The 15,646-nt window shown below is 37.3% G+C and overlaps 1 protein-coding gene across 7 annotated transcripts; it reads right to left on the bottom strand.

Annotated features, from left to right (window-relative positions):
* Positions 1-565: 565 nt before the first annotated feature.
* LOC143369448 (protein no-on-transient A) lies at positions 566-14,962 on the bottom strand. Of its 7 annotated transcripts, none has more exons than XR_013085411.1 (13): positions 14,597-14,962; positions 12,667-12,855; positions 12,329-12,547; positions 11,841-12,142; positions 11,293-11,606; positions 11,022-11,212; positions 10,576-10,747; positions 10,198-10,217; positions 2,117-2,177; positions 1,846-1,933; positions 1,498-1,653; positions 1,160-1,215; positions 566-769 (listed from the first exon to the last, which is right to left on the bottom strand). XR_013085411.1 is itself a non-coding variant. In XM_076813389.1 (9 exons), exons 1-9 carry the CDS (start codon positions 14,807-14,809, stop codon positions 6,938-6,940), a joined length of 1,842 nt encoding a protein of 613 aa, XP_076669504.1. In that variant the 5' UTR covers positions 14,810-14,962; the 3' UTR covers positions 5,570-6,937. The 7 variants fall into 7 exon arrangements, 5 of the variants coding, with proteins under 5 accessions (XP_076669504.1, XP_076669506.1, XP_076669508.1 ...); XR_013085410.1 differs by having other exon boundaries at positions 1,846-1,946; positions 2,133-2,177; XM_076813389.1 differs by lacking the exons at positions 566-769; positions 1,160-1,215; positions 1,498-1,653; positions 1,846-1,933; positions 2,117-2,177 and adding an exon at positions 5,570-7,159.
* Between the last annotated feature and the right edge of the window lie 684 nt (positions 14,963-15,646).

The raw sequence follows: 15,646 nt of genomic DNA, 5'->3' as shown, positions 1-15,646 counted from the left end.
ATGATAATAAACATTCGATGCTCTATTTCTAGGAATACACTAATTGTTCGTATAATTACATGAATAATCTGTTAGTTTACTTATGATTCAGTGACGGAAGCCATTCGATTGAGTTCTTTGAATTTCTTTCGTTAGCGAAGTAGCTCTGCTCATTACGTTCTGAATTTATTACACTTAATAAAATATCGTATACGTGATGACCTTTTATTTTAAGATTTACATGGAGATTTGAATTTGTAAATGGCGCCACAATGCTTTTGGAGGAGCGGGAAAGGTGTAGTGGGGAATCCTGCGCAGTGGAGATATATACGTCGTCGCGTTTATGCTACGGTAGGGAAGGGCAGTTTTCGTGTCGATAATTAATTAAAGCAGTGTGTCGCTACCGCTTCTTTAAACAGTACTGAGGGCACCTTCCATTCCAATGAAAGATTTATTTTCAAAATTTTCTTAATTGCGTACCTCGTGTCATTCAATATTCTAAGCTTTCGAAATCATTGAATACGTGCAATGAAAATTTCACTCGTAGTCAGGTGTGGATTAAATAACTTCGGATATTAAAAATGTGTTACGAAATATATCTGATACTTTATTGTTTAAATGTACAGTACAACATGCAAAATTATTCTTCCTATAAAATTACATTTGTACCATCATCGAAATAAGATCAATTATTTAAAGCTTATTTATGTAGTTAAAACCGACTCGTACACGAATTGGATCTCTCGTATTACGTAGAATTTTATCCTGCTTTGCATTTGGCATCGGAACACTGTAACAAAGAAACAATGATATTTTTTTACATTTCATTTACATTATTTAGTTTTATTGTATAATTGAAAGGTTCAGAATATGTATGAACAAATATTGTGTCATCTCTTTTAATCAGGACTCTAGCCAAAATTTCATCATATAGAAATTTATGTTCGAAGCAGCAATTTTTAAATTCTCGAGACGCGCTGCGACGATTCTTTATTTATTGATTTTATACTTTTTATTTCGCTTTCGAATCACGAATAAAGTGTAAAGTTTCTAATTCTCGAAACTTGGTTTTGACGCATCGAGAAACCCACCTATTATAATTCATTCAATCTTTACACTTAAAAATTTTATTTATTATGGTGGTAATAACGAATTCATGAATATTAAAGTAGATAATTACCATTAATCTTCCATTTGAAATTAGAGCGATTCCACCTCGTAGCGATTCATAAAGTGCTGAAAAAGATACAAATCTAATTACTCATAGAATACAATTGAGGTAAATGTATAAGATTATCATTCTATCTCAGTTTTTATTTGTACACGTTGGAGTTTTCAAGTTTCGTCACAAGTACTCAGCCCCGAAAGATTATCATCATTAAATGTTTGAAAACGTCTATTTTATCACTTCTATAAACTAATCAATCTTCTTTTATACGAAGTAAAATACAGTTCAAATTATTATTTATATATTCAAGACACTCGAAGTCTAAAGAATCTATTTAAAAGATACATTACCTTAAAATGGAAGATCCAACGTGAGCTAGATTTCTCCAGGCATGTAGGAAGCGTGCATAATTGATTATCTTGATATTAAATTTTATTTTCTATTAAACGCTTTATCCATACTCTTGAATTTCAACGCCTTGTGCACAGTGTCTACGAATCTTCTTCCTGTAAAATGAATAAAATATTTAGTTAAAATATGAAACCATTTTCGTAAGCATGCGTTTTTAAAAGCAATCATATACATAGATGTCAATAATATAATTATATATTATTGACATCAAATATCGAGAAATATATAATTATATTATTGACATCAAATATCGAAAAATTTTCAAAAGGAAAATGAAACGAACGAACCTTAATACTTCAATCTCGGCCTTCCTCACGCAATCATACTTCACGTAGGGCATATTCTCAATTGCGTACAGCATGATGGAGCTCAAAACTGTAATTAGAAACTCTCGTTTAATAAGGCCAACGAAAGTTTGTTCGGTTATCTCACGAGTTGCGTAATAATCAGTACATCAGGACTGTTAGTACTCTATCATAGAATCATTCACAATGACTGACTGAACTCTAGTACTGCTTGGAGTTTTAAATTCTGCCATTAACATCCATGAAAACCTACCTTTTCACAGTTTCACGAGTTTCATCAAATCATTTCCTCAACCAGCAACTGCTATGAGCATCTGCAAACACAAAAGACGATATAAATATATTTAGTTCATAGCACGGTATTCATCCCTTAATTTTTTTAATCTAAAAACCAGCGAACTGACATGTTTTATACGTAAATTATAAACAAGTTTGCGGCCTGCGAAATAAAATCGATAAGGGTGCTATCATATATCACCACAAACATTAGAATCCTGAATTAATAAAGTACACTTATTTTGCTTATCGAGCACAACAGCACGATGGCCACGTCATAGAAAAAAATTCGAACTTCTCTTTTCCTTTTGATAGCTAACATCTAATGCGAATAATCATACGGTAAGATATAATACGTACTAGCAAGTATACGGTAAAGCAACATGAGGAGAAATCCTCTTATTACGGGAGCTACAATTCTTGCAAATCATTTAGAAACAAATGCGACCAGAATGATATCGGAAGATTAAAAAATACAATGTATTGAGACGGTTCTCTAAATGAAAAACACATAATTTCCCCATAACCGAGCGAAGCGCTGAAATCTTTCAAACTGTTCAGACTTTAACCGAGATTTTTCACGTGGTTTTCATAAATGAAAATTGGTTGCAGTGTATTTCCAGCCTATCTAATTTTAATTAAGATTTCTTTGAGAACAGATTCGATAAATTGTTATGCGTGTGATGTTTAGAAGGCTCAGATAGATGGCCCCATACGTATTACCACCCCAGACATCCAAGTAGAACATCGATCAGTTGAAGTAGCAATTAGTTGTAACAGCCTAGATTTCAATAGCGAACCTAGACAACCTTTCGCTAAAGTCGGCACGCAAATACATTTTGGTTGTCGTAGGTAAAAAACACAGTCTAGGCTGATAAATTTGCACATAAGGAGTAGTAAATTCTTGCAGAATCGTGTAACATAAAACGGTCACGGTTGCACGAGACAAGTATAATCAATGCCCAACGCGATGTCGAAATATATTTAATTCTGTTAACGAAGTGGACCATGTACCGTAAACTCCTTATTCTTTTCGCTAACAGTTCGAAGCTTCGCAACATTACAGATAAATTCAAATTTCCTGGTAAAGATTACAAATGGGAATATCAGTCAAATATCGAGTCACAGCTTGTGCACCTATTATTATATAATATAAAATCAGGTACACTGAAAATACAGAATATTCAGGATTTATGTTAAGGATACGTTTGAACCACTGTCGACGAAAAATCGTATATTAAAAAATTGCTTAAAATTCAGTAGCAGTAGCATCCCCTTTGTAATCTTTACCATATGCCTTGTGTGATCGTCCCACCCGAAGATTAAAATAGAATTACGCATAATAACAGTTTTACAAAATCTACTCACCTCGTACCAGTAGATTCATTGACACTAGTAGTTTCAAGTAAGTAAGCCTATCTTGTCATTGCTGTCTCTCCTCCGTTAAAAGACTCTTGCTTAATAATCGTTCGGTTTATATATCGTGCAATTATTTCGCGATGTCAAGCGATCGCGTGCACTCGGGACGGTAATGTCGTTTTCTTCGAGAAAGAAGATGGGATACATTCGTCCGCAGAAATTCTCAGAAGTGGTTATGATTAAAGTCATAGCGTTCCCGTGATCAATTTAGTAGCACATGTGCGATATATATATATATATATATATATATTACATATACATATTTATATATGTATATATATATATATTATATATATATGGTTTACATTGTTCGATATCCACGTGTCAGCAGAAGTTCCATTTTTTTTTTTTAAAAAAAAGACAGATTCCTGGTTTGTTAAAGAACCTTTTGGGCGCACATAGAGCGTATGCATCGAATAACACATGCACCCTATTTTTTTATCATTGCATTGCAACGTTTTCGTGCGGGGCAAGTGTTCGCTGAATGAATTGTTTTATCAGATCCTATCGAGAGGATCGTGAATCTTTCATTCCGCGAATACAAAGTCTCCTTGCAAGTACCTAATTATAAATATAACGTAAAACATAATATTATACATATTAAGTATCTAAACTACGGGCACACAGTTGTAGGTCAGTTGACTTGGAATGAATCGGGAGGTTTTCATAAAATTCATGAATAAGAGAGAAATAAGATTAGATGATTGGTAGATTAAGAGCAGATGTAGGTAAAGACACGTTGAAGAGTAATGCGAGTAATTAAAAGAAGATTGTGCGAAAAAATGGTACACTGTGACGATCTTCTTTACGTGTGTAGAGAAATATAACGTTTCTTTGTGGGAAAGAAAAGTACCGTTGGTTATACGAAGCTAAGAGAATATTAAATACCACATGTGTTTAAAAATAATAAGTTCCATTTATCGGTTTCACTGGATGTGGAATGTTGAAAATTACAGAAATTATGCTTAATAGTTCCTGAAAGAAAGGTGTAACAATTTTTGCGAACAGTAGATCTGAAGTATAAGATATAGAATGAAATATAATCGATCGATTTTTATTACATTTACTTGTATTATTTCAAGTGCTTCGATTGTAAAAATTTTTACTTCCCAGTGGGAAAATTATATTTCGTATATCGTTGTATAGACACTTCTCCTTTAAATACACTAAACACGTTTGACTTCGTCTGAAACATTCTTGCAATTAGTTGGGAAGAAGCAGAAAGTATTGAGAACCACAATAAAAAAGAAATAGAACAAAAATAACGATCAAGAATAAACGACGTCGAGAATACAAAAAAATTACCTATTCATTTATGCATCTAACATGAATAGAAATTTTTTTACAAGTCGTTCTTCTTAATAATTCTTTTATTACAAAAAAAAAATTGAAATATAAAAGAAGCATACCATTCGTGTGTTATAAAAATTACTTCGAGAAGTATGTCGATGGAAGGACACTTCTTCCATTTACGTCACACCCACAATACGTATCATTTCAAGACCTCATGTTCAGAAAACGCTGGGACCTAATCCAGCCGGTAGGAATTAAAATCATTCCTATCGATTTCAGTTCGATTTTCCCCATTAAACCAATGCAAGCAAAAATATCAATGTACTCTTGTCACCTCCAACTTATAATTTTCATTAAGTATCGTGGCAAACAGTTGTGTGCACACAGCCAAAATTAACCGTCTTATCATTTACTCGAGCAGTCTGTTTATAAAAATAAACGAATAACTACTGACTTATACATCGTAGAAGTATAATGTTGATTCTGTGTAATAGCAACTTCGGAAAACCTGCAAGTGATTAAGTTTTCTACAAAAATGGCAAATGCCCCGTTCGGGCTGTCAATTTGCCCTTCATTGGGTACAATCTGTATCGAAAGCAACAGAAACGTGATAAGTTTTCGCATTATCCTTCAAGCACGCATGTTTCCAATGCATCCACAACCGTGAAGATCGATAATATTAAATAAATAGTTCCTACATATAGATATATTGTATATATACATGTATATATATATAGACCTTTATTCATAAAATTACTTCTTGTCAGTTAAGTTCCTTCACAAAGTTTCGAGTAGTATAATTCCAGATCACTTTGCTGGTATACGTCTTATTCTAACATAATTACTTTTTACGAAGTTCCAAGCAATGCTGAAATTGCATATACTCCTTAATGGTGAGGCCCACACCATCCGTTAGCTTAAAAACACGTACGTAATGCACTAGCTAAAACTGTCCGACACTCCTTTCCTTTTTCCCTCCTTATGGAAAGGTGAATTACCGAGCGACTGATATCGATTTCAGTCAGGATCAACGCATTCTCACTTATAAACTAATTTAATATTCTCATTGTGTATCGTAAAGTATAAAGCAAAGGGGACGATCAGAGCGTAATTACTTTTACTTTGGAGAGCTATGAAATCAAACAAATGATAATCTAATGGTTATAATACGACAATACAATAGTGACAAAACTAATAATATATATATATATATATTATGTCGTTTCTTAATTTTTTTGGGAATATGTACACATTTTTCTCAATTCGAATGAAACTCCCATATGATTTCTATAAAATACTAATTGACGATGAATATATACTTCGTTTCTACATGTTATAATTATGATGGTATGCTACCATGACAGAGAATTATTAGCGATACCGCCAGCTGAAAAGTTCAGTTCTTCCTCCCTATGCGTTTCGTTCTCTCAGAACAGAACAGTCTCTAGGAAATAAAGGGGGGGGGGGAGAGAGAAAAGGGCATATGATTTAAATGTTATGATTTCTTATACTTAAAGAGTTCGAAAATGATATGATCGTGTTAGTAGTCAGCGTTAACAGGGAGGGTTACTCACACCTCGGTAATCGATTATCATAGTTTCTATGCCTCTCAAGAGAATAATTGTCTGCCGGAGCCTAAAGAACTCGTCAATGTATCAAATATATCTGTTGTGTGTTAGTATTATAAATCATTCAAACAGATGTTTCTCACATATTTTTGCTCGCGCGCGTCGGTTCGCGTTTCGTTGATCCCTCCCCGATCAACTTAAAGTCTGTATAAAACGCAGCAGTCCCTTGCACGCGGATAATAATTCGCGTCAGATCCAACACGATATAAAAAATCGCATCGACCACTATTCATCCCATCACATTAACTACCCGCACTCATTCTTGCCAAGAATCACACCCTCACCCCTACCCTATAATGTATAAAACGTGAGAGATGATCGATAGCAAAAGTCGTGGAAATATGACTGAAGAGTACAATGCGAACTATCGGCGAACGTAAATTTCTTCTCAATCGATCAATTAAAAAAAAAAAGAAAGAAAAAGAAATGGGGACTGTTATAATACTGTCAGATATTCTTTAATAGCGTCTCCTCTTGTTAGGATAATCGTCCTGACGATTTCGATCATTCCCACCTTGCCAACGTCCACTACCACCACCACTACCTCCACGACCGCCACCCATGTTGCCCATATCGACCCTCATGTCCATTAAATCCATTATCTGACCGCGATCGTCATTGTAACCCCCTCGGCTGCCGCGATCCATACTGTTGTACGCATCCATGAAAGACTTTGGATCCTAATCCGCGAGTGTCGTCAGAAGAAGGTCGGGGCGTGTCCGTTTATACCACGCGTGGAAAAGAAGTGTTTTTGGTTAAGTCAATAAGTGCAGTCGGGAGTGCGTTTGTCGATAATCGTTGGAAGTGAATTGCCACCGATTATTCCCGTTTACGACAACGGTTGAACACACACGCATGGGGTGTTTCGTAGATATTTGGATGTACCATAAATACACGGTTCACGGTTTCAGGTCGACCATCCATGTTTGCGACAGCAGCACAGGTCATCGTCAATTTTCGTCAAATCACATAGAAAAGAAAGGGGAAAACACAATGTTAGATACGCTGTTTGCAATGTACAACACATTAGTAGAATGGATATCGTGCGTGATACACGCGCTAAAACAAACGACATACGAATAAACGTGTTATACTCCTTTTTCAGAATATCATATGACGTTTTTCTCGACATTGATCAACCGTTGCTTGACCAAGCAAATGCCCAACGTATAGATCTGACGACGGTGATTTCACCGCCGGAGTCGGTTAATACCTGTTAAGTGGATTACGGATAATCCACGCCGCGGACCAGTCGTTTACAGTGCCTTTTTCTCAATCATCGTATTCGGGTTTAAGAAGATCGAAAATTTGTGCGCCGCGGCACTATCTTCAGAATTTGTATTCAGAACTAATGCATAGATTCCTGTTAGAACGACTTAATATAATTATGCCACAGCTGTTCGATGCTTCGAAGCTCCCATTTTCAAAGTTTTTCAGTTTTCCACGTCGATACCAAGTATGATACCCACGAGAATCTTTCATTGCTCCGTGTACAAAATGTAAAGTGGCGTGGACCCGCAATCCCCAAAGCCTAATATTCTCACAAAATCCTGTCAGAATAGAATTGCTTCATCATAGAACGATAAAGATATACTTCGTCGAATTAGTTACCCTCGTAGCTGTTTAACAGCGACATTCTTCGGCAAATTTACTGGTTTCATATATCAGTATAGATAATATGGATTAGAATTTTGCACGACTCGAGAGTCTATACGTATTCGTAGGAGTAGCAAAGGGGCGTGATCAAGGTCCCTAGGCAAACTCTACTTAATACGTATGCCTCGGAGTGGCGCGTATACTTGGTGAATGTTTAAGTGGATGTTGTATGAAGTAACGCATATAGGAATATTCATAGAGGCTAACACACCATATTAAAAATAGTTCCCCCAAAATCTGCGTTGTGTAAAATTAAGATCATTTCAAGCTTGATTATTTATCATAAATTATAATCAATATTGCTCTACTCAGAAACTACACTTCAACTATGTCACATCTTCGAGCGACTTCCGATACGCAAGATAATACGGCAATTTTCAACTTTACGTAGTTTCTGAATACAGCCGCCGATCACTTTTCATTGATGTTTAATACAGTTGGGCATTTGTTTGTCAATAAATATCAAATTATTACTATGGAACTATTATGAGAAATTAATATTCGGTAATGTAGAAGGTGCCGAATGGAGAGCTCGGTTTTAACATCGGAATTTTGTCATTAATCAAAGCTTAAATGGTAGTTCCATAGTAAGCGACATACCTAATCCTTAACACATCTAGAGAAAATAGAAGACAGAGCCTCCTGTCTGCAATCATATGGAGAGACCAATGCGGCAAAGCGTTAATGTAGTTTTCTTTTTTTTTGGTTACAATCATTTCGTTTGCCCAGAGAACAGTACCCATTATAACATTCGTGTTTCTATTGCGAGTCAAGTTCAACACCCGAGTTTCTCATATCTTTTGCATAATGAAGGGCTTTGGAAAGTTCGTTATGCTGTACCTCTGAAGCGCATTTTGCCAAGAGTAGTACTGAAAAGGAATTTCGCAAGAGAGTCGTGAAAATCGTTTATGAACGGAATAAGTTCAGAACATGTAGAAATTAATAACGTACGAAGTGGCCGAAGTAGTAATCACAAAATTAGATTTCTTATCAAAAAGATAATAAATGTACCGAAGGTTTGGCACATTTTAAAAAAATGAAGGGGTTTTAATGCACGAAGACGAATCTATCAGATAAAATCATCCTACCTACATAATTTCTTGTATTAAAAATTTCCTATGGCATTATTAAAATGTAAGGAAGATCGTTTCAAATATACATAGAAATTAGGTAATACTTCTAGTTATCTTTCGGTTGTTTGTGCACAGTTCCAAGAGCTTGGACGTTATTAAAGATAATTAACTTGATGAGATCCTCCAATGAACGTTATGGAGATATCTCAAATTTATAGCACCACTTCGGACTAAAATGTTAATTTAGAGATTTCGTTTTTAAACATCAGATCGGATCTGACAAACTTGAATAAAGCCAACACAGCTTGGTAGGTGTTTTGCTGTCGATTAAGACGGGAAAAAAAGTATTAAATAGCTGATATCATTTCAAAGCGAAAATACTCGTGATAATATCGTATCATTTGAATGTGGGTGAAAAAATTGCGATTGAACACCTGATATAGACATATCCTATCAGTGTCTAAAATAAACCCTACTTCGGCGAAGACAATAAAAATTACACAATTTAAAATCCTACGTCTGTCCGCACCACGATATATCGATCAGAAACGGCTGGTCAGACAGAAAGTTTCAATATATGCCCTCATTGGCTCCTCCACATGTTATAGCCAATTAATTGAGATCGAATTATCTGTACAAAGCATGCGCGTGAAATTTAAAGACGTGACAATGAAGTTGGCATTTGCAGACATTAGAACTCCGCTACATTGGAAAGCATGCGCCATGGGAATATACTTGTAAAGAAGTTCTCTCGCGTTATGTGTCGCGGAACTTTTTCACTAACGATACTGGCTCTTTTTATGTCATGCAAGAACGCAGTTCTCGATTCATCTAATAAAAATTCCCGTGTGTAGGCTTAGTTTTCGGAGTATCACCAGATAGAAGTACGTATATAAATGAAAGATCGAAATTAAATGTTTCGAAAAAGAATAAGCAATTGTTTTGTCGTAAAAAATTAAAGGAAATAATAATTCAAAGGGATACGTTACCACTGGTATGCCGCTTCCACCTGTAATAAAGTTGATGCATTATTAGAAACTATTACTACTTCTGTGTATAATTGAATATTCGGAATTTCCATCGATTTTAATTGTATTTTACGCGCAACTTAGTCGTGCGATGATCACGAACTTCGCGTTTATTTTAACATCGCACACTAATAGATATTTATGACAAATCGATACTCTCTGTGGAGAATTTACGTAATTTGGTAGAGCTATGATAAAAGATAAATGGATGTGTTTAACTACTGATCTGTGAGATACTTAGCAATGACTATCACTTAGTTGAAAATTTCCCAAAAAAAAACCATCAATAATAGTAGATACTTCCTAATAGTACATAATATTTAAAGTTTTCGAACTTACCGTCAGGTTGACCATATCCATCGCGATCACTATTACTAACGGAATCGTAATTTTTTCCTCCTAGACCACCACCACCACCTCCTCCGCCTCCTCCGCCTCCTCCACCGCTGCCACCACCACCACCTCCTCCTCCTCTCATCGCTTGCTCCTTAAATATAGAGGGAACACAACCCTAAGCATTATTAAGAAAAATGAGTAACGTGAAAATTACGAAGTGTCGGTGTGGTAAGCACATGGTTCTATTCATAATTATAAATGAAAAAAAAAGTTGAGCATAAAATATAACAAATAACAGAACCATTAAGCGTTCTGCGCAGTAGAATTTTTCATAGTGATTTATAATTTCAAATACGTTTATCATGTTACGCGTGAGTGTTAGAATTGAGAATATTAATATCGAACTGCCATATAATTTTCATCCCAAAATCAGTTTCTCAGTCTATTACCTGCATGAATAGGTTATTCTCTTGTTGGCGCCTGTGCAGTTCTTCTTCTTGTCTTCTTATACGCATCGCCATTTCTTCTTGCTGTCTCCTTCGTAATTCTTCTTCGCGTGTCCTTTGTTCTTCAGCTTGCCTCTCTTTCATCTCCCATTCTCTCTTCTGTCTCTCGCGGTCTGCCTCGCGCATGCGCAGCTCTGTAACAAGACACAGTATGCTTGTAAGAACACGTCCGTCGCGTATAAAAAATTCTCGACGTACGGGATAAAACACTTACGTTCCCTGAGCAATTCCGTCTCGTGCTCGTAACGCGCGAACTCCATTTGAGCTTCCAACTTTTCCTCCTCCATCGCCATTTCCCTCTTCAGCGCTTCTTCCTTCTGCTTGTACAGCTCGTGAAGCTGCTTCCACCTCGTCCCGTACTCGTGCTCGAAGCTCCCAATTTGCGCGAACCTCGGGCCGATGTCGCGGGCTTTGAAGAACTCGGGATTCTTTCGGGGCAGGTTCTTGTCCGGGTAACCGTCCACGTCGTCTTGCTGCTCGAATGGTTCAACGACCACTGGGCGCAACGAACTGCAACAAATGTCCCATCTAAATATTTGTAATAATTTTGCAACGTTTCAAGGAGATTTCTACTTTATATAATATTTTGTGTTCCAGCCTTCAGCACACAATACAAACAATTATTGTACCATGCTTCCTATGGGAACTAAATTTTCTTTCCCCCAGTCATATTACTTTGGCACTTGCTGATTAATGAAATACGTCAAGCAAGCGTGGCGCCGGGGTAGATAATATTTATGGATCATTATTGTAGAAACTTACGCAGTTAAAAAGTAGCATCCCTCGGTGCATTTTCGTAAAGCGAGCTGTGCCGATGGTTTCCTGCAGAATTCTACGATCCCTTCGCCAGTAGATTTCCCTCTATCGTCAACCACAACTATCGCCCGCTCGATTTCGCCGAAAACGCTGAACGATCTTTCCAGCAACTCGTTCGAGATCCAGGGTGTGAGATTTTTCACTTTAATCGTGGACGAGTGCGGCGCGAAGCGTACTTTCAACACGCGGCCTTTGCGCATCGTCCCGTCCAATTCATGTTTCGCCTTCTCAGCATTTACCCTGTAATCCTACAACACAGGTACCTTTAAGTCATAGATTCAATATCGCACCAATATTGTGAACACAAAATCGTCTATCATACATATAAATTTGCAGCCAATTGTTATTATCATTTCTATCAAACGGTAATTGTTTTAATCATTTTTTTTTTTTTTTGGATAAAAGAATTTTTTAAATATGCAAATTTAATTTACCATTCTGAGAAACGCGAAGTTCTTCTCTTTGTTGACGAAAAGTTCAGATATCTCCCCATATTGTTGAAACATCTGCTGGATCTCTTCTTCTGTAACATCGTTTGTCAAATTTCCAATGTACAAGCGATTTCGACCGCTGAATTTCTTTTCTGTGGTTTCTTGAGGCGGCAAATCATGGGTCGGCCCGCTGATGGCCATAATGCGCTCCATTAAGCGATCCTAGTTAAAGGTAACAAGGACATTAATTTAAATACAAATTGAGTCTTTCACTTTTTCCAAGCAGAACAGTCATAAAACATAATAGGCTTAATGTACCCATTTTCATATAAAGCGCTTACATCTTGTGATCGGTTTCCCATGTTTCTGTCGCCACCTCCTCTGCCGCCTCTACCTCCGCGCATTCCTCCGCCGCGTCCCATACCCATACCCATTCCCATCCCCATCCCGCCGCCCATACCTCCCCCACCACCCATTCCTTCGGACATGGTGTTATCCATACCTCCGTCCATGGACTCGTTCATCTTCATCTGAAATAATTACCATTTTCGTATTGTGACCATTTTATTTTTAATACGATCGAAAAATAAAACATTTTGATGATAAAATCTTATACTACAAAGCAGAAAGTGTATTGTATGTTTGTCTGTCGTCTAAAAACTTTCGAACGGTAAACTCTGGGGTCACGAAATGTACCTCAGCTCATTATGCCTGGCTAATCCAGATAAAGGACTATTTTCAGAAAAAAAAGTAAAAAAAAAAATTTCTTTTATAAAATCAGAATCCACATTTCGGGCGAAGCCGAGTAGTAAAGCTAGTATTCTATAAAACACGCGATTGAACGACGAAAAATAATTATTCGGAATAGGTTTCATTTTAAGAGAATTTGTATGTAGTTGCGATTAATATAAATTTTTGAACTCTCATGTTCCATTGCCTTTAAGAAATATCGTGTTGTGTTTTAATTATGACCCAAGGCTCGGGTCACCGATAATTGATGATAGATATGTTAATAAAAACAGAATCTTTGGAATTTTCATAGAATTCAGACTATGTTTAAATTCTAAACTACGTGTAATTCAATTGTTTCATTACTTTATGGTAACTTATAGTCAGTGCTGGATTAAACGGTAAACAAAATAAGCACGTGCTTGGGGCATCAGGAGAAATGGGGACTCCTTAGAAATTTTTAAAACTTTAATATCTAACTTTTGTTACAAGCACTTTTCAGTAAAATTATCGGAAATCGTATATTGCGTTGAAGTCACCACCCTGTATAAGGGGGCCTTAAAATCTTTTAAGTGCTTAGGGCCTCTAAAGGTCTTAATCCGACCCTGCTTATAATCAGGAAGGTCTCACTGTACAAAGTTGCAATGCTGTTAAAGTTACATTTTACATGAAATTGCATACAAAGACTACAGCATATCTGTATTTTTAGCAGTGTTATTATTAGGAAGGCTCGGAATAATCATTTATTTTTGAATATATTTCTTTTCTGGAATTACGTTCGTAAGTAAAATTTTCTGCCCCACGTGTTCGGGTACAGAATGCTTGTCCGCCATCTTAGTTTTCGTGTACGTCCATTTTGTAATTACTTTGTGCGGAAAATCGATACGATTAACTTGCATCTACGTAAATGATACAGCTTCTATCAACATTCTGCATTAACAATTTCAATTCCAGTGGTTTCAAACGTGATATTTAGAACATTTACTAATTCCTAGTATGCATCCAGCATGCTTAAAACTTAATTCTATCGTGTTTAAAAAATTTCGGCATTAAATCAGCTACACGTAACTCTAGCAAATATCGAATATAACAAGTATCCTATCCAATAACTCTAATAAGCGCGGCGCGCTTCCTCTCTGTCGCCCCTACAAATTTCAATTGCGGTATTAAACCAATTATTACATAGTTCTAAAAATCCCCCTTGAAAACATCTATTGTAACACTGATTAAGCCTTTTAATCGAAGAGAGACAGACTCTACATCCTCCGGAGTACTCATTATCATAAGTGCGCGATACACGCTACTACAAGCTCATATGAAACTAGCTTTACCTGGCTTGCAACAATTAAGCAAATAATTATCCATGAGTTGTAACTTCGGTAATTTTACGAAAGGAAATGCACGAGACGCGAAACCAAGCTTGAAACCGGTGAAAGTATTACGCACCAGTTTAGAGCAAACATGGCGGGCGGGAACAAAGAACGCCGAAAAGTGCTCGAAGCTTGTGCCGTGGAATGTATGAGAAACTCTTAAAACTCTTACCGGTCCGTCGTTATTTCTGTTTCCACCGCCCATTCCGCCTCCGCGGCCGCCGGAGAAGCGTGTACCGCCTTTTCGACCACGCGGCCCGCGATTACCACCGCCGCCACCGCCTCCGCCGCCCGGTGGATTACGTTCTCGTGGATTTTCATTTGTGATTTCCGCGGCTGGATTTTGCTGCTCCTGCTTCGTGCTCGGCGACTCAGCTCCTGCCATCGTTCGCTTGGAATGAATGAATGCTCGCTGATATGGCCGCGTACCCTAAGGCGATAATTCGTCGGAACGAGGCCTCCTCGCTCACACTCGACCGTCCTCTGGAAACGAGGCGTCCACTATGGCGTCCGACAACGAAGAGAACGAAGCCGCCGCGCGGTAGATCTACTAGACGAACTTGTATCCCCACCACATGCCGTCATATCCGGTGCAGCACGAGTTGGATTCTTTTAAAAATTCTCATTGGTTGCCTTCTCCACGGATTGGGTTGTCGCCATTAGTCGGCGAATGCGGGTGCGACGTTGCCACGTTTCGGCGGGAAACTTTTGAGAGGGGAGACGGTAATACTTTAGTGTTCATTTGTCTGAACTCGCCCGGGGAAAAATATAATTAGGATAATTGGATCGTTTCTATAATAGGGGTTTACTAATTTCAACACCAGCGGCCGTAGCCGTGATGGAAAACACCGGTTCTCGTTAGATCACCGAAGTTAAGCATCACGGGGCGGTGTACTGGGGAAAGATGGGAGGATCACCTTTCTCCCGGTGCACTGCTGCTGCTGGGACCCGAAGGAGAGAGGGGAGGGATAAAATAAAAAGGGGACTATAATTCGTTGGGCAATATAAGCAAAAATAAGCTTGAAACGCCATCCTGCTTAAAACACAGGAAAAACAATAAATAACAAACAAACTAATTTCAACAACTGGTTATAAGTTTTCCTTCGTGTAAAGATCGAATGATGAGGCTTAAGAAGGGGTAATTTTCGTGGCTACCTGTTTCTTACGTATATTTGTGGTTTACTTAATTTTAACTGAAATACCAGAGAGCTTGGAATAATAT

This window comes from Andrena cerasifolii, chromosome 5 (genome assembly GCF_050908995.1).
Source record: "Andrena cerasifolii isolate SP2316 chromosome 5, iyAndCera1_principal, whole genome shotgun sequence".
In the NCBI taxonomy this organism is placed as follows: Eukaryota; Metazoa; Arthropoda; class Insecta; order Hymenoptera; family Andrenidae; genus Andrena; species Andrena cerasifolii.
The sequence above is the reverse complement of the archived record's forward strand: the minus strand, read 5'-3'. Positions and strand labels throughout refer to the sequence as shown.